At 43.2% G+C, this 22,122-nt stretch overlaps 5 protein-coding genes across 6 annotated transcripts in view; 1 reads left to right on the top strand and 4 right to left on the bottom strand.

Moving 5' to 3' along the window:
• Positions 1-1,299: 1,299 nt before the first annotated feature.
• Positions 1,300-8,505, bottom strand: LOC134185330 (uncharacterized). 2 transcript variants are annotated; one of them, XM_062653123.1, is made up of 12 exons: positions 8,375-8,505; positions 8,203-8,311; positions 6,433-6,600; positions 6,199-6,363; positions 3,103-3,164; positions 2,972-3,043; positions 2,878-2,917; positions 2,702-2,814; positions 2,539-2,649; positions 2,355-2,475; positions 2,253-2,300; positions 1,300-2,174 (listed from the first exon to the last, which is right to left on the bottom strand). In XM_062653123.1, the coding sequence occupies exons 1-12, from the start codon at positions 8,468-8,470 to the stop codon at positions 1,474-1,476; spliced, it is 1,806 nt and encodes a 601-aa protein (XP_062509107.1). In that variant the 5' UTR covers positions 8,471-8,505; the 3' UTR covers positions 1,300-1,473. The 2 variants fall into 2 exon arrangements, with proteins under 2 accessions (XP_062509107.1, XP_062509099.1); XM_062653115.1 differs by having other exon boundaries at positions 2,878-3,043.
• Positions 8,506-9,188: 683 nt separating this feature from the next.
• Positions 9,189-9,914, top strand: LOC134192698 (uncharacterized). Its single transcript, XM_062661453.1, has one exon. It carries the CDS (start codon positions 9,300-9,302, stop codon positions 9,753-9,755), a length of 456 nt encoding a protein of 151 aa, XP_062517437.1. The 5' UTR covers positions 9,189-9,299; the 3' UTR covers positions 9,756-9,914.
• A 334-nt stretch (positions 9,915-10,248) lies between these two features.
• Positions 10,249-12,516, bottom strand: LOC134183792 (uncharacterized). Its single transcript, XM_062651370.1, has one exon. The coding sequence runs from the start codon at positions 12,508-12,510 to the stop codon at positions 10,339-10,341; it is 2,172 nt and encodes a 723-aa protein (XP_062507354.1). The 5' UTR covers positions 12,511-12,516; the 3' UTR covers positions 10,249-10,338.
• A 469-nt stretch (positions 12,517-12,985) lies between these two features.
• On the bottom strand, positions 12,986-14,276 carry LOC134198117 (uncharacterized). Its single transcript, XM_062667456.1, has 2 exons — positions 14,249-14,276; positions 12,986-13,881 (listed from the first exon to the last, which is right to left on the bottom strand). The coding sequence occupies exons 1-2, from the start codon at positions 14,274-14,276 to the stop codon at positions 13,151-13,153; spliced, it is 759 nt and encodes a 252-aa protein (XP_062523440.1). The 3' UTR covers positions 12,986-13,150.
• Positions 14,277-14,659: 383 nt separating this feature from the next.
• Positions 14,660-22,122, bottom strand: part of LOC134179542 (1-phosphatidylinositol 4,5-bisphosphate phosphodiesterase epsilon-1-like) — a 12,417-nt gene continuing 4,954 nt past the window's right edge. Inside the window, exons 12-21 of the mRNA XM_062646473.1 lie at positions 20,836-21,171; positions 19,775-19,891; positions 19,526-19,695; positions 19,357-19,439; positions 16,087-16,744; positions 15,885-16,009; positions 15,649-15,821; positions 15,420-15,575; positions 15,249-15,351; positions 14,660-15,187 (exon numbers count right to left, since the gene is read on the bottom strand). Of these exons, the coding sequence (XP_062502457.1) occupies positions 14,838-15,187; positions 15,249-15,351; positions 15,420-15,575; positions 15,649-15,821; positions 15,885-16,009; positions 16,087-16,744; positions 19,357-19,439; positions 19,526-19,695; positions 19,775-19,891; positions 20,836-21,171 (2,271 nt within the window). The 3' untranslated portion in view covers positions 14,660-14,837. The remainder of the gene's footprint in view (positions 15,188-15,248; positions 15,352-15,419; positions 15,576-15,648; positions 15,822-15,884; positions 16,010-16,086; positions 16,745-19,356; positions 19,440-19,525; positions 19,696-19,774; positions 19,892-20,835; positions 21,172-22,122) is intronic.

Genomic DNA, 22,122 nt, shown 5'->3' with positions numbered 1-22,122 from the left:
TCTACTTCTAGATACCATTGCCTACAACATATATCAACATTATTGTCTAGTCTAGCTGTCGACTACAAGACAAATCAAAGCACTGCATTGACTACTAAATAAAGAGCAGAATCAATTACAACTGAACAAGATACAGTTTAACACCCGTCGCCTTTACTGGCAAGAGCAACACGCTGGTCATTCAGAAACCACAACAGTGTAAAAAATTGGGTCGTCGGTTCGGAATATCATTACTTTCAGAAATGTAATTACCGAAAGCTAGTGTTCCTTGACATAAATCTCTCTGTAAATTCATTGTACGCCGACGAAAATATTGAGCGTATTCAGACGCCTTTAAGTAGTTCTGACTTGAGATAGGTGGTAGGACCGTATTCCGTATTCCCTTTTACTCAGAGCCGTATATAGAGCGCTGCCTTCACTAGTAGCCTCGGGAGCCAGACGAATAGACACGGCGGACTGTGTCAGTATGGTATCATTTTAGGTAAACACTGCACATATCACGCAAACATGTATATACCGGTAGCCTACTGAACAACCAACCGCGGTTTATAATTACCGAGCCGCACAGTTACTGAACCACCAAATATTGTGTAATCTGGGTTACCGTAAACGGCAACTAGAAAACTAGAACTTGTTCACGGCCGTACTGCTTGTAGCTACGATATCTCACAGCTATGCATAAAGAAGTGATCGACTTGTCGCGAATTCAGACGAAATTAATTAATTAATATTTCCTTCTAAGCGCGCTACTTGAAAGTCTATCTAAAATCCAATACAAAAGATTTTCGTACACAAAAGGAACAAAAAAACTGCAACATCCGTAAAGCGAAGACATTTGTACTTTTCAGTGTATAGTTAATTGTCACCGCAAAATTGCTGTCATCAACTTGTCAAACTCACCATCATTTCTATAATCATGGACGGCAGAAGCATTTCGGCAGCCTGATCAGAAAAGTCCACTGTATAGAGTCTAAAAGTTCTTTTCAAAATATAGCAAACGACCTTATAGATTAGAATACTGACGCACTATACTTTGTAACTATTATTTATAGAAAAATCAATACAGTTACTTGGCGTTGCTGGGTGTCTTAATTAGCAGAGCAGCAGCTAGAGTCACAACAAATCTTGTCAGTTTAGAAGACCACGCATATACTAAACATGGTGATCATGACCCACTCAAGTCCGTAAAGCCAAGATATCCAAGTTAACACATGTGTATGTATGCCTATAAAAGATAAACCCTACACATAATACTCACAATAGCAACAACAATAACGAAAACTTTTTGCGCGCTCAAGATTAGTAAATGTGCAGGAAACACTTCCTTTGTTTAATTAATCCACAAACGAGCAAGCATGTATTCAATCAATAAGACAGTAGGACCGGTGTACAGGGCTATTGAACAACGTTACGAGTTGTAAGGCTATTACAACACGATATGAAAGAGCCAGCAGTGAAACAGCTCGCAGCAATTTACACATTATCGACATGGTCATCACCATTATAGTCACCTGTCTGACCACCAGTCTTCTTCACCAACCTCACCTTCCTGATGACAATCCCTTTTGATATCGACTTGCACATGTCATAAACCGTCAGCGCCGCGACAGCAGCAGAAGTCAGTGCTTCCATTTCTACACCCGTCTTGTCATTAGCTCTTGCCGAAGCAATTATCCTAACCGCGTAGTGGTCATCAATAAGTTCTACACTGACATCAGCATGAGTGAGGCCGACATCGTGACACAGTGGGATAAGATGAGATGTCCACTTGGCACCCTGAATTCCTGCTAACTGAGCTACACTCAGAACATTGCCTTTCTTTACCTCATTGTCTTTGATAGCTACATATGCCTCCTCTCCCAATTCAACGATTGCCTCAGCAACAGCCACTCTTTCGCTTACAGGTTTGTCCATCACATCCACCATCCGAGCCAGTCCTTCGCTATTGACATGAGTGAGAGTTGTCTTGCACAGACTACGGAATGAAGAAGAGTTGAACATACGACGACACCATGAGTTAAGACCATAAAGCTCGGTGGAGTACGGAATGACAGAACGACTCCACAGACCAGCAGACCGACTCTTCCTCTTCTCAGACAACACATTCAACCATTGAGAAAATAACAATACATCTACAGCCACACAAACACCCACCAAACTCCTCACTGCATCACCTACATGTTAGTTAACACAATCAAATACAACTTTGAATCAGATCTTGTACACTAACCAGCACACCGTCACTTACCCACCGATAAGAATCATAGGACGATTCTTCATTTGTGACAATGTAAACATTCCTAAGTCACAAAAACCATAAAACTCTCAATACTTGCTCTGCACAAAGACCTAACCAGCATGCCGGGCTTTCTTTCTCTTGACAGCACATCCTATCAACTCCAGTAAATCACTGTCAGACATTCCGGACCTTAGAGCATCTCTAAGTGATATTTCTGACGCTCCAAACAAACACACCTATACAAGTTCATTGATATTCAAAGCTATACACATTGATTACTAGATGTGTGAGCAACACACCTTTAAGTTACCATCAGCAGTCAGTCGGAGACGATTGCACGAGCCACAAAAGTTCTTGCTCATCGATGTTATGAACCCCACTTGTCCTTTATAACCGGGCACTTTGAACGCCTGTAAGATAGACCATTAAACCCACACAGACAAAGTGAGTCGTACTGCTTGCCTTTGATGTATCATTAGCAGCATCTTGTAAACGATAAATATCGGGAAAGTGTGATCTAATTTTGTCAAGTTGGTCGGCGTAGCTGACAAATTTGCTATGATTCCACTTGTTCCCTGATCACATCAATAGTCTGTCAGAGGCAGTCTACTATGCAACGATAGTATATCGAAACAAACCATCAAACGGCATGTATTCAATAAAGCGTACGTCGACTTCCTGCCTCACAAACAATGCTGCAATTTTCCACCGCACTGTCATATCTTCACTTACCTTGCTCTTTGTCAGTTCCACAAAATCGCACAGTTCGTCATCATTTAATCCTTTCATAACGACACAATTCACCTGACAAAGACCAGATACGTGAGACAACACTGCATGCAAAAATTCATTGACAAAGCTACCTTCACTGGCTGAAATCCTACTTCAATCGCTTTGTCAATACTTTGCATCACTCTGGACCATCCTATAGACAGTACACCAGTAAGCCAGATGTACACCAACATCGTTGGACAGTCAAATCATTGAAAGTTAGATTAATTAAATACTAAAAGTGTCTGTGATGACAAGCAGTAAAGGTACGAGTCTAAAAGCACGGCAGCAAATGAGAGGAATGATATTGCCTATGTGACGAGTTCGATGCAAGAACTTGGTACCATGTTACTTCCCATGGTACATGCCGTTTATGATACGAAAAGTTGCAGAACTAGAGGGAAGTTTGTGCATACTGACATGCCATGAATAGAGGCAATTGTGTGCCTGTCAACGTAATCTTGAGTGTTCGAGTTGTAAGAATGCAACAGACACCAGGTGACCTTCCACTACAACAATAATAGAACTAATCGTGCCCAAACGCACATGCTGGCAACTATGCAGTCAGCTACTGAGACAATCGTTGTAGTTCAAGTGCCTGAGCACCTGCTGATGCAGCCTCTCAATACCAACATTTCCTTTAAGTCTTTGAAGCTTTCCCACCAAGGAAGTAAAGATTCAATTGCTGCCAACTTTCTTTCAACAGAATTAACCTGTCTGCGTCTTCATTAGCTTCTGCAGGCACCCGTAGATCATTTCAATCTACCTAATTCTTTACAGTCTAATTTGGGATATATATATATATATATATACATATAAACATTCTGGAATAAATGCAGCAATTTATTTACCAAAAGAGTTTCATGTCTTGATTTCAAAATTTGAACTATGTAGTAATTTACTACAGTATTCATCCGTAATAATGCCCTGAGCGTATAGAAAAGAAACACTTTTTACTGGGTGTATCCTAGGGCATGGGCGTTATTTTGGTCCTAGGTGTATACATGGTCGCAAAATGCTGTCGTTTGGCCAGTCATCATCTAAATACTTGAATACCACAAATACTTGCAATTATCCATTTGCAAGATCAAAGGTACTGGTATCTATAAAGCATCAACATACACAGAAATTTAAAATAAACACTATACACAAGTGGTCGACCTGAAGCCCGTCAAGAGTATCAGGGTCGGTAATTGCAACGAAGACATAAGTCTAGCAGTAAGCACTTTCACTCAACACTGACACCAGCTCATCAAACGCACAAAGACAGAGACAAATGTTCGGACCCCATTTGTTTTGTCTGCACATGCGTATCTTGGGCATACTTGGGCATGGGCATTTTTTCGGGCTGAAAGTTCTGACCTGTCGCACATTGGCGTTATTTCAGTATGGGCGTTATTACGAGCGAATACGGTAATTTCCTAGACTCTCGACTTGCGTGTTATACTAAGTAATCAATTCTTATAAACGCTGTATAAATTAATCGTACACTAATACAGGGTAACTTCCTCATTCTTGATCAACCACCTTATAAGTAGTACACTACCGTCGTTGTTGTCAATAGCCTGGAATTTTCCAGAGGCAGAGAAAATCTTGTAAGAGATTTTAATATTAATATGGTCCGCATAGCCACAAGTACACTCGTAGCCTCCAAACTATTAAACGGCAGGCTAATCTTGTGTCAGGTAGTCATTTGATGTGTATTTTGGAAATTGAGTTGCACAAAACTGTCGATGATGATAAAAAATCAAACCAGTTGCAAAATTTGGGGGCACATGCCCCTAGCAGATCTCCATAGCTACTATACACTATTTAGATTCTATTTACTGTAACAGCTAGCTGTAGGTGAGAACCGTACTCATATTATTGCCTCTTTTAGCTAAAAAATAAAATTTGCATTGCACAGAAAATGCTAGGCTTCCAGTGTTTTTCAATACTAAAACGAGAGATGAAAGAGAAGAGAGAACGTTTCAGTCTGGGAGAAATTATGAATCTTGCAGTGTTTGTGGTGGTAGTTTTGTCGTCTTAATTAACCTAACCCTAACCCTAACACTGACTCTAACCCTAACCCTAACCCTAGACTCTAACCCTAACCCTGGACTCTAACCCTAACCCTAACCAATCCTTGTCTGCTTAGGTTTAGGATATCTGGTTCTTCATCACGATTCATGTTTCTCAACACAGCCTGTTCCTCCTACTATTCAGTACATTCACAGTCAAACATGGCCCTTTCCAGGTCAAACATTTGCCCCAAACCTTATGTACCGCTCTAATACAATGTTTTCAAGAGAGTGAAAAGATAGCAAAAAGCCTTCAAAATCTACCCTGGTAACAACGTAAAACTAAAAACAACACTTAGTACAACACTCACTTGGTTAGCTGTGTCGAATGAAATTATTTGAACAAAACTGGTGTTATGTAGCAGTGCTACACAGAGCTCACTAATTATGATTTATCCTACTCAAGCAGCAATCTAACCCAAGCGTCGCTGGTCGGTCGCTTAGTCATTGTTCTACGGCCGGTATTAGTATCCCTGGTCACTTCCACACCTCGGGTAACAAGGCTGTGACAGAAGTACCTTACCTGTGCATATTATGCATGATAAACTGTAGTCTTGCATAGCCAGACCCTTTCCCGCCGCATCATACTTCCGAGCGAAATGGGTCTGGCAAACAGCCTATGATGTCACTGTGTTGCCGCATAGCCAGAAATCGGCTATCTAGAGACTGGATTAGGTTTCTTAAACGTTTCACTAAAGACCAGATTGGTATGCATGCAGTGCAACCCTATCTCTATTGTCTTATCTTGTTTCATAGAGAACAACTCTAAGACTACAGCTAGAGTCATTGCTGTTTGTGAAATCTGCATGTCTACAGCAGCAAACGCAACTGGGGGAATGTTGATGTCTACAGGCTTCATCATGATCGACGTCTGACGTCTAGCGTTGTGCACTCATGTCACAATGCAGACTGGATGCGAACATACTGGATGCGAACATACTGGATGCAAACGTACAGTATGCAATGCTGCTGTTACCAGACCCTTTTTCACCTGGAAGCATGACAGGGCAGGAAAGGGTCTGGCAACGCAAGACTAGATAAACTACTTTATCAACCCATTTCTCATTCGCCAACGAAACCCCGCCATTTACATGCACTTACATGCTACACAGATACGTATAATCTCACCCTTCCTTCGTGTGATAAACTCAAATTTTGCCGGCAATAGCGTGTCCAAGCTTATGTTGAGCAAGTTCAACCCAGCTGCTTTCAAACGAGGCAAGTGCCTTGCTATAGTTAGTCCGTTTGTCGTCATAGCAAGTGTTTCTACTCCGGAGATCCCTTTCAACCACCCTAATACATCCATACAAATCAATTAATTAATGTCAAATATTACTAAGCAACACTTTGCTATCGTCTCACCAACTAGATCAATAATGTCTTTTCGTATTGTCGGCTCTCCACCAGTCAGTCGAATCTTATCGACACCTTGCTCAACAAACAGAGACGCAAGCTTCACTATTTCATCGGAAGTCAAAACCTCCATTTGCGGTGTAAGTTCCACTCCTTCCTCTGGCATACAATATTGACCTAAAATGAAGTACTTACAATCGGTACCAGCTGCTGTTGCGTTCGAGTCTACTGACCATATCCTGTGTGCGGTGGTCTAAGTTAATAACTTTAGTATAAAGACAATAACAGGACGACTACAAGTGCTGCTGCTGTGTCTGTAATCCCAACTATGTCATCATAGTTCACATGCTTTTGTGTCTGTATGTCGCCAGGAAAGGGGCACACCTACCAACAAGATGATTGAGCTGCATGTATTATGTATCATACATGACTAAGTTATATATAGGTTTCCGTTTGTGATTTTCCACCTGCAGCTATTAGTGGTATGCATTTATTTTTGATTTCTAATGAATGAATGCCGGCCATAAGTACTGTAGTATATGGCAGCAAATTTTATTTTTTTGCGATTCTTTAAAAAATCACAAATCGCAAACCTAAAAATACTGCAAAACATTCCAATCCTATGGTAATAATAAGTAATCATACTAATTGGTTTCTTCTCATTGTCATAACCACCATGCTGAACTACTGGACTCAAACTACTATACTTTCTGCATGCTCACAGAAGTACATAACAACCATTGTGAAAAAATATCTGAAAACAGAAGAGGTAATAACAAGGGCATAGCTAGCCTTAAATTTTACCAAAACACCTTGTTAATATTAACTCAAAGTGCTGCTAATGTCAGTCACGTGACTGACAACAAAGACTAACTGAGTCTGAGACTATGTACAACTGACCAAGTCTATGATTACCTGTACTGTCAAATCGCCTAGTGTTCTCTTGCTGATCCCGAAGCCTGCTAGATAAGTTGCACATAAGTAGAAAACTTTCTTATGGACACACAATTGAATTTTTGAACTGCTATGCCCACTTTTTCAACCACTACTTCTTAGTCAATCAGATTGCACCGCAAGCCTTTGAATCACAAATATATTTGCATTGCATAGAAATGCATTCTTGAACCCAGTAATTCTCATTAAAGTTCATGTCTGCGGTAAACATTACATAAAAGTAACTTACGCAACCTCCCAAAAACTTTACACGACCTGACAACTAGTCTCCATTAGTCCGATCAGTGCACGTTGTGCGGGCTCCACCCCACTCTAGCCTCTGTGCATTAAGAGGACCTGTGAAAGCGGTTAAAGTGTACACTTTTTGAATCCTTGATGTCTATGTATTACCACCAAGCAAAGGAAACGTCAAAAAATTGACAGAGAATGTACATGACTACATCATCATTGTGTAGACTCCACTGTATATCAGGCCTAGCTCCATTCGACTACTCAATTTTTGACTTTCAAGAATCATAACAAACTCACTGATCTCAACAAACAAGGATACTAAACTAGGCACAAAAAGTTGCTCAACCTAGCAAAGTCATTACTGAAAATTCATTGCTTGAGATTAGGGGCTATATTACCACACTAGCAGTTTAGCTAGACATACACAAGATACCTTAGAAATTACTCTAGTATCTACATAGTTAGTTGGCAGCATCATTCTCGTTGTCATGTTAGTTGTGTCCGCAAGACAACTGCCGTAACGATTATTGGGGGTGTATGTCTTATCACGAACATACGGGTAACGAACATACGGGTAATGAACATTTTACACACATCGCAGATTGCATCTTTCCGTCAGTGAAATGCGTAGGTAGTTGTGCTGACGTCCAAATTTGTCTGTGAGAAAGTCTGAAAAGGATTTCGTTTCAGCCTCGGCCACGTCCTAGCACAAACCAACGTCCGTCTAGTGTACACTCGAGCTCGAACGCCATGTGACACGGCCTACCTGACCACGGGACTTTTGCGCTACTCCACCTACTGCAACCGTTGCGATTCGCCGTAAGTCTGTCGTATATCGAACTTTGATTAGACGGCGAAGCATGGTTGGACGTTGCCGGACAAAAGAACTATGACGCTGCGCATGCTCAATCCAGCTCGATCACCTGATTTGCCATACACACGTAACACGTTCCACTGGGAGAAAAAGGTTGCAAACTAACACAATTTAGCGAGGTTTCACTAAAATTTGCTGAATACCATAGTATACACTAATGTCTCAGTGAATTTCGTAATATGATACAAATATTATTAAATATTAATTAATGATATCTACAACTTAGATAGTATCATGCCTTATCATGGTACTAAAATGTGCACCCATAGGGAACATGAAACGTATCCAAAATTGCATTCCACGTCAGTTTCAGAGTTAGACACTGCACGTACATTTAGTGCAAGTCTAGTGAGTCTTTCTTGGCCCATTGTAGACTTTACGTAAGTTTGGAGACGTTAACTAAAAGTTTATACTACTGATACTGCGCTAACTAAAGCAATTGGTTACAAATGGTTTACTTTTTTTAGTAGAGTAAGAATGTTAGGAAAATAATTTTTGTCACATTGACATGATTGTTTGCTAGGTTCCTAACGAATAATAATTGTCTCAGTTTGCTTTCCAGCACAACAGTTCTCTAACTATGTTATCTGGCTAGGGTTAGACCTGAAAAAGCTAGGTGGTGCATAGGCACCCCAGGGCACCACCCTGGATCCCCCACTGATTACTACTACTACTACTACTACTACTACTACTAAGACATAATGAAGTCAGAGACATAACAGCTGATTTACTACGAGAAGTCTGTCATGATGTTGTTACTGAGCCTACCTTGCAACCGCTATCAGGTGAAAGTTTTAGTTATTCTACTGCCAACGTAATGCCGGAGGCTAGAGCGGATATCTCTGCTCGTGGCGTGTGGAGGGCTGGAGAAAGAGCATTCTTCGATGTAAGGGTATTCTACCCAAACGCTCCATCCAGCTTGAAACACCCCAACTTAGAATCTGCTTTTAGAGTGCATGAGAATGAGAAGAAACGTCAGTATGGTGAGCGAATACGAGAAATTGAACACGGATCTTTTACTCCACTTGTCTTCAGTTCGACAGGAAGCACAGGTCGAGAGGCTACTACGTTCTATAAGCGCCTTGCAAGTCTCCATGCAGCAAAATCGGGTGAACACTACAGCAAAGTTATGCAGTTGATAAGATGCAGGCTTTCTTTTGCTCTTCTACGATCAAGCATCTTATGCATTCGTGGAACACGATCCAGTTTCTATAGACCTATCAAAGTGGACTTGTTGGGACTCATTGAAAGTGAGGCCCATCTAGATGAGTAGATGTTGACTATAGCTTATCTTGATAGTTTAGGCATAATAACGTAAAGTAGTAACTGTCTCTTAGTGGTAACCATCTTTAGTTGTTTGTTTTGCTGCGTGGGTGTTATCTGTCAGCTGCTAATATTTGGTGTTTTGGCTTTTTGAAATATACTACTACTACTGAGAAGATATGGTGTATTTGAAACAATAGCAGACTACGTATACACAAACGGCAACCTACAGCGAATGGCAATAAACTATTACTACTACTAAACAATTACTGTCATATACAATAGTACAACTTTTACTACTACTATGTCATGTACAGTAAAGTCACTAAGCTGAGGAGGCCAGGTGCCCCACTACTACTACTACTACTACTACTACTACTACTACTACTGAGAGAACTGGTGTATTTGAACAAACAAACGGCATCTGCTAACACACTACTACTACTACTACTTGAATAAACTACTACTATTACTACTACTAATAATAATAATAAAATCTCTACTACTTTTTTCAAAATACTACTACTGTATGTAAAAGCTTCCTCTATAGCAACAAGTTTCTAGGTTGTAACAACTTTGAGATAAACAGTCTTCTATAATCTACTTTCTGCTGCTTCCAGCAGAATGTTGAAGTCCCTTGAGGTTCTGTGAAGCTTGGACCTGCATCCTCGCAAACACATCACGCAGGCCCGAAGGAGTGCAAATGACAGTCGACATCTCAGCCAGTTGATAGTTGTGCTGTACTCGGTGTGGTGCTTTTCCGATAAAAGTGAGGCTAGTCTTTTCAAAAAAATAGACGTCAGTTTACTGCATCCTCCAGTGCATGCTAAAATGATTGGCGTGAACGATGAAAGCTCCACGTTATTAATTCGTTCCTCGTATCGCCTTTTCTTCTCTTGTTCCTGCCGTTTATATAATGACGGGATCTGCACTGATTTGTAGGATGAGGCATTAGGGTTGAAGACCCTGACGTCAAAGAAAGTTCGTTGGAAGTGCCCACCCCAAAATCCACTGACAGCAATATCAAGTCTGGCATTTTCGTCAGAGGTAGTACAGCGTTTTTGAAACACCTCGCCGTTGAGAGGTTGCAGAACGGGCTCTTTGTGTACATCGTGGCAAACCTCTGTCAACAAGTTGGTAAATAAATCGCGGACCTCGTTATGGCGGATGCTGGGGTATCCTCCTGTTGGACATGACAGAGAGTGATCTACTGAGAATTTAGATCCACATGGACATATGTCTGGGAGGTTGGACGGGTGCCAACCGTATCTGAGGCACAGGGCATCCCGAAACGCAGATTTGTGCAAAGTGAATCCGTGTTGCTCTAGTGGGATTGCGGTCAGCCAGCAGGAGGCACCCTTCTCACAGGCCAATTCAACTGAACGTTTCAATTCCACAGATAGATCATTGACAGTGATTTCAGAATGAGACTTTTGTGCTAGATGTTTTTGCTGGCGAATGCTAGCTTTCATAGAATTCTGCTTGGTAGGAACGTTATCCAGGTTTGTTTCTTGTTGCACAATTCGGTTGACCAGTGGCGCACAAATTAACTTTGAGTATTCCAGCTCACAAGTCAACGAACGTGGATCTACAATTCCAAGGCCGCCTAGTCGAGGTGGTAATGCAAAAAGCCTTCTCATCTTGTCTCCTGGAGTACTTCTATTGGTTATGGCGGGAATCAGTTTGGATCGTAACGCCTCCTCCAGAGGATTAAGGTACGCTGCAAAGTTTTCATTGGTTCTGAGTGCAAATTTCCAGCGTCCAATCAGACCCCGTGTGAATATCGAGTGAGCAGCTTGTGGTTGAGTTTGGGCAATGCAACTGAGTCGCTCTACTTGTAACTTCCAATTGGTCACCTTTTCTTGCAGGAAGTTATTGCAGAAATCTTTGTTTCCAATAGCAGCTCCAAGGTACTTTTGTCCTTCTGTAGTAATGTTGATATTGGTATTTTCAAAGAGATGTGTAGCTTTGTCAATATTTCCTGATTTCACTAGCAACCATGACTTTTTGGGATTTGGAAGATACCCAAACATAGCACCTAAGTCAACCAACCTGTTCCACCATTTATGTAGACAGTCTAGCGAGCCTCCAGCAGCTGCATCATCTGCATACCATACCTGCTTTGTACCATTCGTCTGCACACTCTTTAGAAGTGGAATTGTGGCCAGAGCATACATTGGCATCGCTAAGGGATCTCCTTGAGTTGTTCCTTCACTAGAAAGCAACGTTTCTCCACCTACAAACAATGAAGAAGGTTGTCGATACGTGTTGGCCAAGATTGGAAAGATGGCTGGGCAGTTGACAGATATGTTAGCCAGAGCAACTTGACGGTTCAAAGTATTGAAAGCATTGGTTGCGTCTACAAATAGCACGGCCTCTGTTTCATCTTCATCATAAATACCTCGAATAGCGTGTATGGCAGCCTCGCATCCGACGTTCTGACCAGCACAGAGTTGTAGGGGTCCGGCTACGTTCAAAATATCTGACTTTACCACACTCAGGACAGCCTTGCTAATTATTCTACGAAGTGTTTCACAAACTCCAATTGGTCTGACACCAGGTCTCTTGTCCAGGGGTATTAGCCGGCAAGCAACCAGAGCCGAAATCCCACTCGGGTCGATAAACTGCGTTGCAATCCTGCGAGTTGTTGAAGCTATTGAGTCACAGAGATTTCTAGACAAGACTTTGAATCCAGTGCACAAACGCCTCCATGCAGCCGCATCTAAGCCTGATGGACCTGCAGCACCCTGGCATTTAAGTGACATGGCACGAATGAGATAGCCATCAATCTTGTCGAAGAGAATGAATAAACTACTACTACTACTACTACTGAGAGAACTGGTGTATTTGAACAATCAAACGGCATCTGCTAACACACTACTACTACTACTACTTGAATAAACTACTACTACTACTACTACTAATAGTAATAAAATCTCTACTACTTTTTTTCAAAATACTACTACTGTATGTAAAAGCTTCCTCTATAGCAACAAGTTTCTAGGTTGTAACAACTTTGAGATAAACAGTCTTCTATAATCTACTTTCTGCTGCTTCCAGCAGAATGTTGAAGTCCCTTGAGGTTCTGTGAAGCTTGGACCTGCATCCTCGCAAACACATCATGCAGGCCCGAAGGAGTGCAAATGACAGTCGACATCTCAGCCAGTTGATAGTTGTGCTGTACTCGGTGTGGTGCTTTTCCGATACTACTACTACTACTACTACTACTGAGAGAACTGGTGTATTTGAACAATCAAACGGCATCTGCTAACACACTACTACTACTACTACTAATAATAATAATAAAATCTCTACTACTTTTTTCAAAATACTACTACTGTATGTAAAAGCTTCCTCTATAGCAACAAGTTTCTAGGTTGTAACAACTTTGAGATAAACAGTCTTCTATAATCTACTTTCTGCTGCTTCCAGCAGAATGTTGAAGTCCCTTGAGGTTCTGTGAAGCTTGGACCTGCATCCTCGCAAACACATCACGCAGGCCCGAAGGAGTGCAAATGACAGTCGACATCTCAGCCAGTTGATAGTTGTGCTGTACTCGGTGTGGTGCTTTTCCGATAAAAGTGAGGCTAGTCTTTTCAAAAAAATAGACGTCAGTTTACTGCATCCTCCAGTGCATGCTAAAATGATTGGCGTGAACGATGAAAGCTCCACGTTATTAATTCGTTCCTCGTATCGCCTTTTCTTCTCTTGTTCCTGCCGTTTATATAATGACGGGATCTGCACTGATTTGTAGGATGAGGCATTAGGGTTGAAGACCCTGACGTCAAAGAAAGTTCGTTGGAAGTGCCCACCCCAAAATCCACTGACAGCAATATCAAGTCTGGCATTTTCGTCAGAGGTAGTACAGCGTTTTTGAAACACCTCGCCGTTGAGAGGTTGCAGAACGGGCTCTTTGTGTACATCGTGGCAAACCTCTGTCAACAAGTTGGTAAATAAATCGCGGACCTCGTTATGGCGGATGCTGGGGTATCCTCCTGTTGGACATGACAGAGAGTGATCTACTGAGAATTTAGATCCACATGGACATATGTCTGGGAGGTTGGACGGGTGCCAACCGTATCTGAGGCACAGGGCATCCCGAAACGCAGATTTGTGCAAAGTGAATCCGTGTTGCTCTAGTGGGATTGCGTAATAAAATCTCTACTACTTTTTTCAAAATACTACTACTGTATGTAAAAGCTTCCTCTATAGCAACAAGTTTCTAGGTTGTAACAACTTTGAGATAAACAGTCTTCTATAATCTACTTTCTGCTGCTTCCAGCAGAATGTTGAAGTCCCTTGAGGTTACTACTACTACTACTACTACTACTACTAATGTACTAGTACAAAGTGTATGCATAAATAAGACAATATTGTTGAAACGTAATGCTGACAGAGTATTCATGTGCACTGCATGTGTGTTGCGACATGACTAGACATTTCTGTTTGTCTGCCATGGGGAGGGATGATTGTAGTTACGATTGTTAGGATGGGGGGCCTAACCGTGTCTAGCAGCAGCTCCTTTATCCATTTGCCATTTGTGTGTGTGTGTGTGTGTGTGTGTGTGTGTGTGTGTGTGTGTGTGTGTGTGTGTGTGTGTGTGTGTGTGTGTGTGTGTGTGTGTGTGTGTGTGTGTGTGTGTGTGCGTGCGTGCGACGTTTTCTGATATCGACTTATTTCAAAGCGTGACTGTTTGTGGTCTTTGACGTTTACCGTTACGGATAATTAATCTGCGGACTCTAAACGTGACACTTGGTAAGATACGAACGGTACTTCCTAGCCTCGAACTTCCAGACCACAGAGCGCAGCTCGCGCCTCTATACCGTACATGCATGCAAACAGACGCATCAAAACGCTTGAGCTTTCCACAGAAAGCCACTCGCTCCTCAGAAGCACCACTCATGTAGCTAACGGGACCAACATCACTTTCTATTACTCTAGATACGCTGCAACTGTATAGCTTTACATACAAATGTAATCCAAGCTACTCTCATAAAACTCTCACGTATACTTCGATTCTCCATTACAGTTTATTAGGTAGTTAATTTACTCTTCGTAGCAAATCTACTAAATACATAAAAATCGCGTCGCATCACAAATCGTAATAAACGACTTTCGTTTTAGGGCTCGACGGCAGACTATACTGGTCACTCGCATCGGCAACCATGGTTCTCGAGTCTTCGCCACCGACCTTCAAATCACGTGATTCGTCGCTTACATTCACGACCGTTGATTTCGCGGTATCCACGTTCATCGTGTCTTGACAAGCGGTGCTCGCTTCCGGTCCTTGGTCGTCGTCCGCCAGCCACCATTCGGTACACTTCGCCTGCAACGACCACCCGTCGACTTCGCCCCGCTCCTCTTCCATTCGCGTACGAATGAACAGCGACGCCACTTCGAGAGCGTTGTCCTGAGGAGACCGCAACCGCAAATGTCGATATCCTAAAGATATATAACAAAATCACGTGACCGACTGCGACGTCACGACGACTGACGTGCCAACCTAAGCGGAGGTACCGCAGCGGTACGATCCGTTGTGAGAGAAGCGTCTGCGCATTCGAGTCCCACACCGTAAATCGAACAAACGTCAGATCTCTCAACCAAATCTAGACAATGGCATTACAGTGTCATACACGCCTTAGACGGCGACGCGATCATGAAACGAAACGCTCACTTTCTGCTGAAACGAATCGTTCCAGATCGGGTTGAATGCGTTGCGTTGCGACGGACGCGTCTTGAACTTGGCAGAGTCGGCCGGAACGCCGATGAACTCGATTTCCACGTACAAGCTCGCACCATAGTTGGAAGACAATGACTGACCAGAAATAACCTACACAACACAACCCACAATGGTAAAGTACCGCCCGTCCTATGCAATCACGTCGTAGCACGCCGCTTATAACCTCCAAGTTCACGGTCAAGAGCGGCAATCCGACCCGTTCGACTTCCCACGGATTGAACTTGCTGAAGTCTATCGATTCGTCTTGCGTCCGCATCCACATGGCGTACGGTTTGAGAACGTAGCCGCAACTTCCATTCTGAGTGAACATGGCGCGATTGAGTTGCATGGCCATGTCTGCAACAATACACATCGCCCGGTGAGTAGGCAATTAACGCAGCGACTTGTCAGTGAACTTACCTTCGGTCTGATAGTTGAGAGCTACAAGTTGAATCCCACAAGGCCAGAACATCATCGGAACGTAGTTCGACGAGTCGAAGCGTCTCGCGGCAGGATACACGCGCATGAGCTGCAACTGCGTGTGCCTGAAGAAACAAACACACAAGGTCAAACGTCCAAGCATCGAGTGCGACCGACGGCGCATCAAAGCAGCCGGACGTACTTGACGACTTCGCAACTCTGCTTCTTGCACAGCTTCTTTGCCGAGTTTTCCGCCAGCGACGACGTCTGAAACGCCTTGCGCATTTCGGACGACCTCCCGATGTCGACAAATTGCGCGCTCGACACGCTGTGCAACAGTCCCGACGGCGAATGCTGAGGCGGCTGACTCGATATGCTGAACGTCTCGCTGCACATCGACCCGCGACTGACCGACGACGCGCGACTGCGTATGTCGCCGCTCACCGACCCTCGCTTCTTCAGCGTGCGACACGCCGCAGTGTTCATACTGAAGTCCATCGACGAGCGCTGGCGCGTGCTAAGTGGCGTCACGCTCCGTTCCCGTCCGAAGGTCGTCGAGTCGCGTCGCGAGTAGATACTGACGGCGTCATCGCAGGCATTCGATGGTGACAAGGACAGGGAGTGGAGATCTCGTGGCGAGGCGAGACGGTCAAACTTGACCGCTTGGGTGTAGACGACGAGGCGCGAGAGTTCGTCTGCGATTTTGTTTGTCTCTTTCTGCCGCTTGTACGTCGCTTCTCGCGACATCATGCTCGAGTAGGAGGTGACGTCGGATGGATCTTGGTAGGACGACGCTTCGCGACGGGAATCGATAAAGTCGTCGCCTTGCGGCGGGCCGGATCGACTACGAAGCCTACCGTCTAGAAAAAGAGAGAAAACACGATATGAATATCTTCCGTAATAGATAAGCAACGTTCAAAATACGTTCCGCCTATCTTAACGACGCGACGCGGCAAGCAGCTGGTTGCTGCGTTCTGCCGCACGAACGCGTTGTCGGGCGGCAGTCTACGGTATTTTCTACGTACGGTGTCTATTGTCTGGTTACCGAGGCTTCGGCAATTACCCGTATATTAAGCGTGACCGCTTGATTTCACGATTGGTCCAACTTTAGCGGCAACCTGCGGCTTGCTGCTCAGATAGAAGTTTCTTATCCCGCTGGTACTTGGAGCGTGCCGTGTTTGCAGGCGCGGATCTAGGAGTTTCTAAAAGGTGTGTGTGTGTGTGTGTGTGTGTGTGTGTGTGTGTGTGTGTGTGTGTGTGTGTGTGTGTGTGTGTGTGTGAAGGTTTTTCCCTAGTCACGCGCATCACGACCGTTTAGGGCACACAGTTTCTAAATGACAGTCCCATTTACTTGCTAACAACGTAAAACGTTAATGAACCTCTCATGTCATCAATCAGTCTTCTAACGTACATACAACAGTAGACAACAATTCTGTTGCGTCTGTTTCCAACAACGACCTTTGAAATAACCTTCGTGAGTGAGCTTGTACAAAGAGTGACATATTTTGTCTATTGGAATTCGCTCTTCGTAATGCGTAGCGATTACAGATAGATCAATGAGACATTCCTCCGTCAAGACAGACCTTGCATAGGTCATGACTCTTCTAAGTAGTGAAAAGGACCGCTCTGCTTCCTCACTTGTGATAGGTACAGTACAACCAATAGGAAGAATGTGGTAAGACTGAGAATCACTGGCACAAGCATAGGCCCCAAGGCTAAGAGAAGATTGTTTGGCAAAGCTTCTCAATTTCTTGGCCTTCCTTCTTGGCTTTCTGTAAGTCTTGTTTCCAGCCCTGACATTAGAACTGCCATCTTACTTCACTGCAAAGAGACTTTGGAAAAGGAAGGTCAGTTTCCCATTACAACATTCCCTCACACAATCCAACGGGTCAATGTCACAACGAACTAGCAGCGTAGGCACTAGACACATCAATGCTCAGACATAAGTAACTTAACGTGACCGTCATTTAATAGTTCCTTCATCTGAAGCCCACGAGAATCTAGAAGAGGTATTGCAATGGTTCGTTTGTAATACTATAAGAGTTTGACTGGGTGTGTTGCTGTGGTTCCGTTGTAAATCTGTTTGTCTAGAAACAGATTCAGTAGAACGGACACTGTCTGCAAGCCGGAAAATGTCTTGATATCAGGTGCCACTTATCCATTCGGATAAGAAAGCTGCCACTCTCGCTAGAAAAAGGGGGTTGTAACCCCCACAACTCCCCCACCTGGATCTGCCACTTTTTCACAATCCACTGTTACCTTTCAGTGCACCTAAACGGCACTTGCCGCACGCTCTTGGCCCATGCCACAAACGGCACACACTGCCACAAACGGCACACACTGCCACAAACGGCACATATTGTGAACCCAGCTTTAGATAGAGCACAGTACAAGCTATAAAGTAGTTACATGCAGGATAACGGGATTGGTACACATTGCACAGCAAGATGTGGATTGATCTTGAAAAGTGAACGTAAAGCAAAGGTAGATAGACACTAGTAAAATCCCTTAAAATCTGGAGAACACACAAAGTGACAAACACTCCAATTGAAAAACTACAGTAGAAGCGGGGAAGAGTGGCAGTACGCATTAGTCGCCATGCACTCAATCAAAATGTACAGGATCGATGAAACCGGGCAGTAAAACGGCGTGACCTCAAAAATTAGCCAGAATATCAAAGTTCAGCACGCAATGCAATTAAGGACGCAGCACTGTAAAGTTACAAGCAAAAGGGCTACAAATAGCTCACTTGAAAAAAGCACCTACCACTCTGCTGCGGCTCTATAATACCAACACTACAATCACTAGGGTGCATAGCTCAAACACCCAACAATAAGTCACTCAGCCAGAACAATTGCCAGACCCTATATTCGAGTGCCCGGATATCTAAATTGTCCTGTACCGCATTTCCTGGATTAAACAGCGCCCTCGCTTAAACCTCGCTTAAACGTCGCAGCTGAGAGTACCGACCAAACATAAACGCCGCCCTCGAATAAACACCGCATTTTAATGAGTTCCCATATATCTAGCAAGATCTCTTGCTTGAAGTTTGAAGAAAAAATCATATGACTCCTTCCAAGACATACAATGTCATGAGGCAAACGTTTCTTTCCACTGTCTGGATACCGTTTCACCACAGGAAGTCTCAAAGTGTGAAATGTGTACCACTATCCTAAGTGTTGCTCTCTTGAAAAGGTCACACCTACAGCAATACACTCCGAAAGCATTAACAGAGTAGTTAACAAATAAATGCCGCCCTCGTTTAAACGCCACATTTGGAACCCTAGCTATAAATAAATGCCGGGCGTTAATCCTACCCAAATCTTGCAGAGAGCTGGGGTCACGACGATACACATTCGACGCCAGTACTGTACTGCAGTGACACCCCATACAATCAAGACTCCAAATTTGACAATAAAAGCGCGTGGACAAAACGAGACACTCAAAGACAAACACAGATTCACCATCTGACCTTCTCCATCCGGGACTTCATCATAGTCTTCGTCCAATTCGTCCGCCTCGTGCTCCCCTAACTCTAGAATCGTGCTTGTTTGCCTACAACAACAACAACAACAACAACAACAACACATCTCTTACGTTGACAACAAATCGGACACACACTAACAAAAATCTTCTCTCACCCTTCAGCAATAGAGCTCACTGCTGTCGTAAACTGACTCGACACTGAATGCTTTTTCTTGTTCTTGAGCAATATCCGATATTTTAGATCTTCCGGAGACGGTAAGGTGGGATCAGAGCGAGCATCACTATCGAACAAAAACTTCTTCACCAGCTTCCCTTGAAAAATTTCCTGTCAACAAAAGAAAAAGACAGAAAGAGAAAGAGAGTGAACAGCAAGCACGCAGAATAGATAGAAAACGCCAGTATACTTCGCATAGACGAGCCATTTCTTGTTGCTGAGGAATGGAGCAGTGGTTCTCAAACGACAACACAACAGGATACGGTGACGATATGAAAGCGGTCTCGTTGATCGCCTCTACAACATCCTGATGACAGAAATATATATATATATATATATATATATAATATATATACTTATTATAATATATTTCTATTGATCTATGTCTAGAAAACTAGCTAGGCCATAGCGATCTACACAGCTAGCAATATATATTTCCATGTCTCCTCATGAGTTTGTTATTGCAGTACGGCTCTGGTTGGGAATCAAGATGTTTCTTTCTCCTCCGGCATCTGTCTTGTGCAGTTGTGGTCAGCACATTGACACTTTTGGAGATAACCTTCTTGGTTGTGGTTTTGGTCCAGAGCGCACACGTAAACACAATGCATTGGCAGAAGTTATTTTTCCAGACCTTATTGGTTGAGAACAGAGATGTTATGAGAGAGATGAGGTGCAATGGTTCTACTGAAAACCGTCTTGGTGATGTTTTCGCCCTGATTTCTTGGAGGGTCGACCTGCCTATTTTGACTTAACAGTTAGAAACTCTTTGCAGCCGTTATATGTGACAAAATCAGCTGTAAGGGCTGGAGCTGCAGCACAGGCAGGTGAAGAACAAAAGGATATTTGCCATGAAGACAAAATTCGTGCAGCTAATGGTCTCTTTTACCCCTTAGTGGTTGAGACCTTGGGCTCTGGTCATTATTCAGCATCAAAACTCTGAAAGCTATTGCTGCCAAGCCTCAGCAGTCAGTGGCCTTAAATTCCACCAGGCTTTCCAAAATATGATGCAGTAACTATCTATTCAATTATGGAAACATAATTTGAGAATGATTCATAAGAGAATTCAGTTTGAAGTACAGGACGTTGATAGTTGGAATATACCTAGTGTAATGTAAGACTTGTTGGTTTGGGGATGTTTGGGGAGATAGTTTGATTTTAAAAGAACATATACACACACAAACATACAAACAAACAAACACACACAAACACACACAGACTAGATCAAGCAATAACATAGAGTAAGATCAAGACCTTGAATTTGATCTTGGTCGTGAGCGTGTGGCCGTGGTAGATAACTGGACTGCCGTCTTCTCCGTCCCAACAGTCCAACTCGACGCACCGACAACCAGTCAGCAACACCTGCCGGTAGATCTCGACCGAAGACTCGCCGCGCAACTGGTGCCCGGTCAGGTACGTGTTGTGCGACGACTCAATGAAATAATGAGACAGCGGGTGCGTCATTTCTTCCTGTTTGACGACGAGCTTCTCGACTTCGTACGCATAGTTTTGATCGCTGCTCATAAAACGAATCCAGCCTTCCAACGACAGGCAATTCTTAGCCACATTGTCGGGGTCTCTTTCGTATTTCTACAGAATGAAACAATACGATTTGAACTGATATGAATTAGTGAAATACATTGCAGGGTTAGTTTACAGTAAAACTGATTGATGAGTCATGGTTGTATGTATGTATGTATGTATGTGTACAAGTGACTGGCCAAAAGTGTACATACACCCACTCAACCAGAACCTTTATTAGAGCAGAATATATCTAATCTGAACGCAATTACTTACTATCAACTGCATGCATCATAGACCCACTAGTGTACTTAGTAGCAAAACCTTCGCACTTACTGTATTTCTTCGAATAGTGGCTGCCCTGGAATAGAAGACGTCCTTGAATTGAGGCTGCACTAGTCTGCAAAGTTACTGCTCATGCCTATATCACATGCTTTTGATGCTTTCGTGTCAATCTCATCCTATTACACTCATTCGTCTGTCTATCAATTACAACATAATAGCCATGGCATTTACAGCTAAACCTGCCACAGTTGGCACCTTCCAAAGTGTCCACTTATGTCAACAGAAAGAAATGTGACATTCAAGTACCGACGTGTCACGGTGTGTGATGTAGAGACTTAACAATAGAGGCCACACTCGAATATACGCCGCCCTCGTTTAGAGGCCGCAGTTCCATAACCTTGTTAAAAAATAGAGGCCACGACCACTATTCGAAGAAATACTGTAATCACAGCTGCAAGTCTTTGGGTCATTGATTTGACAAAGTTTCCTGACAACACTTATTTGACATGCTTTGCCATTCTTCTCTAACAAAATCTTGTAAGTCGAGAAAAGTTCTGGGCCGCTAGTTTCTTTTGCTAATGGGTAGCTTTAGGTCCATCCACAGGTTTTATATAGGGTTAAACAGTTTAATAGTGTTTCTTGGTCGCCTTAGAGTCTCTTCTATCTTAGTGACGGTAGCTCCCCTTTGCTAACCAACCAACGCTCATAGTATGCTATTTAGTGGTCAACTCCTTG

This window comes from Corticium candelabrum, chromosome 1 (genome assembly GCF_963422355.1).
Source record: "Corticium candelabrum chromosome 1, ooCorCand1.1, whole genome shotgun sequence".
Taxonomy (NCBI): Eukaryota; Metazoa; Porifera; class Homoscleromorpha; order Homosclerophorida; family Plakinidae; genus Corticium; species Corticium candelabrum.
This window is presented reverse-complemented; position numbering and strand designations above follow the sequence as displayed.

What these genes read in the sequence shown, in the direction of transcription:
- LOC134185330 (XM_062653115.1), bottom strand. Translation starts at nt 8,470, where the DNA reads ATGCTTCGCCGTCTAATCAAAGTTCGATATACGACAGACTTACGGCGA. An exon ending in AGACATTATTGATCTAGTTG is followed by an intron (nt 6,364 to 6,432) that starts GTGAGACGATAG and finishes TGGATGTATTAG; the next exon opens with GGTGGTTGAAAGGGATCTCC. An exon ending in AAAGAAAGCCCGGCATGCTG is followed by an intron (nt 2,301 to 2,354) that starts GTTAGGTCTTTG and finishes TTTGTGACTTAG; the next exon opens with GAATGTTTACATTGTCACAA.
- LOC134192698 (XM_062661453.1), top strand. Translation starts at nt 9,300, where the DNA reads ATGCCGGAGGCTAGAGCGGATATCTCTGCTCGTGGCGTGTGGAGGGCT.
- LOC134198117 (XM_062667456.1), bottom strand. Translation starts at nt 14,276, where the DNA reads ATGGATAAAGGAGCTGCTGCTAGACACG. An exon ending in AGGAGCTGCTGCTAGACACG is followed by an intron (nt 13,882 to 14,248) that starts GTTAGGCCCCCC and finishes CAATCCCACTAG; the next exon opens with AGCAACACGGATTCACTTTG.
- LOC134183792 (XM_062651370.1), bottom strand. Translation starts at nt 12,510, where the DNA reads ATGTCACTTAAATGCCAGGGTGCTGCAGGTCCATCAGGCTTAGATGCG.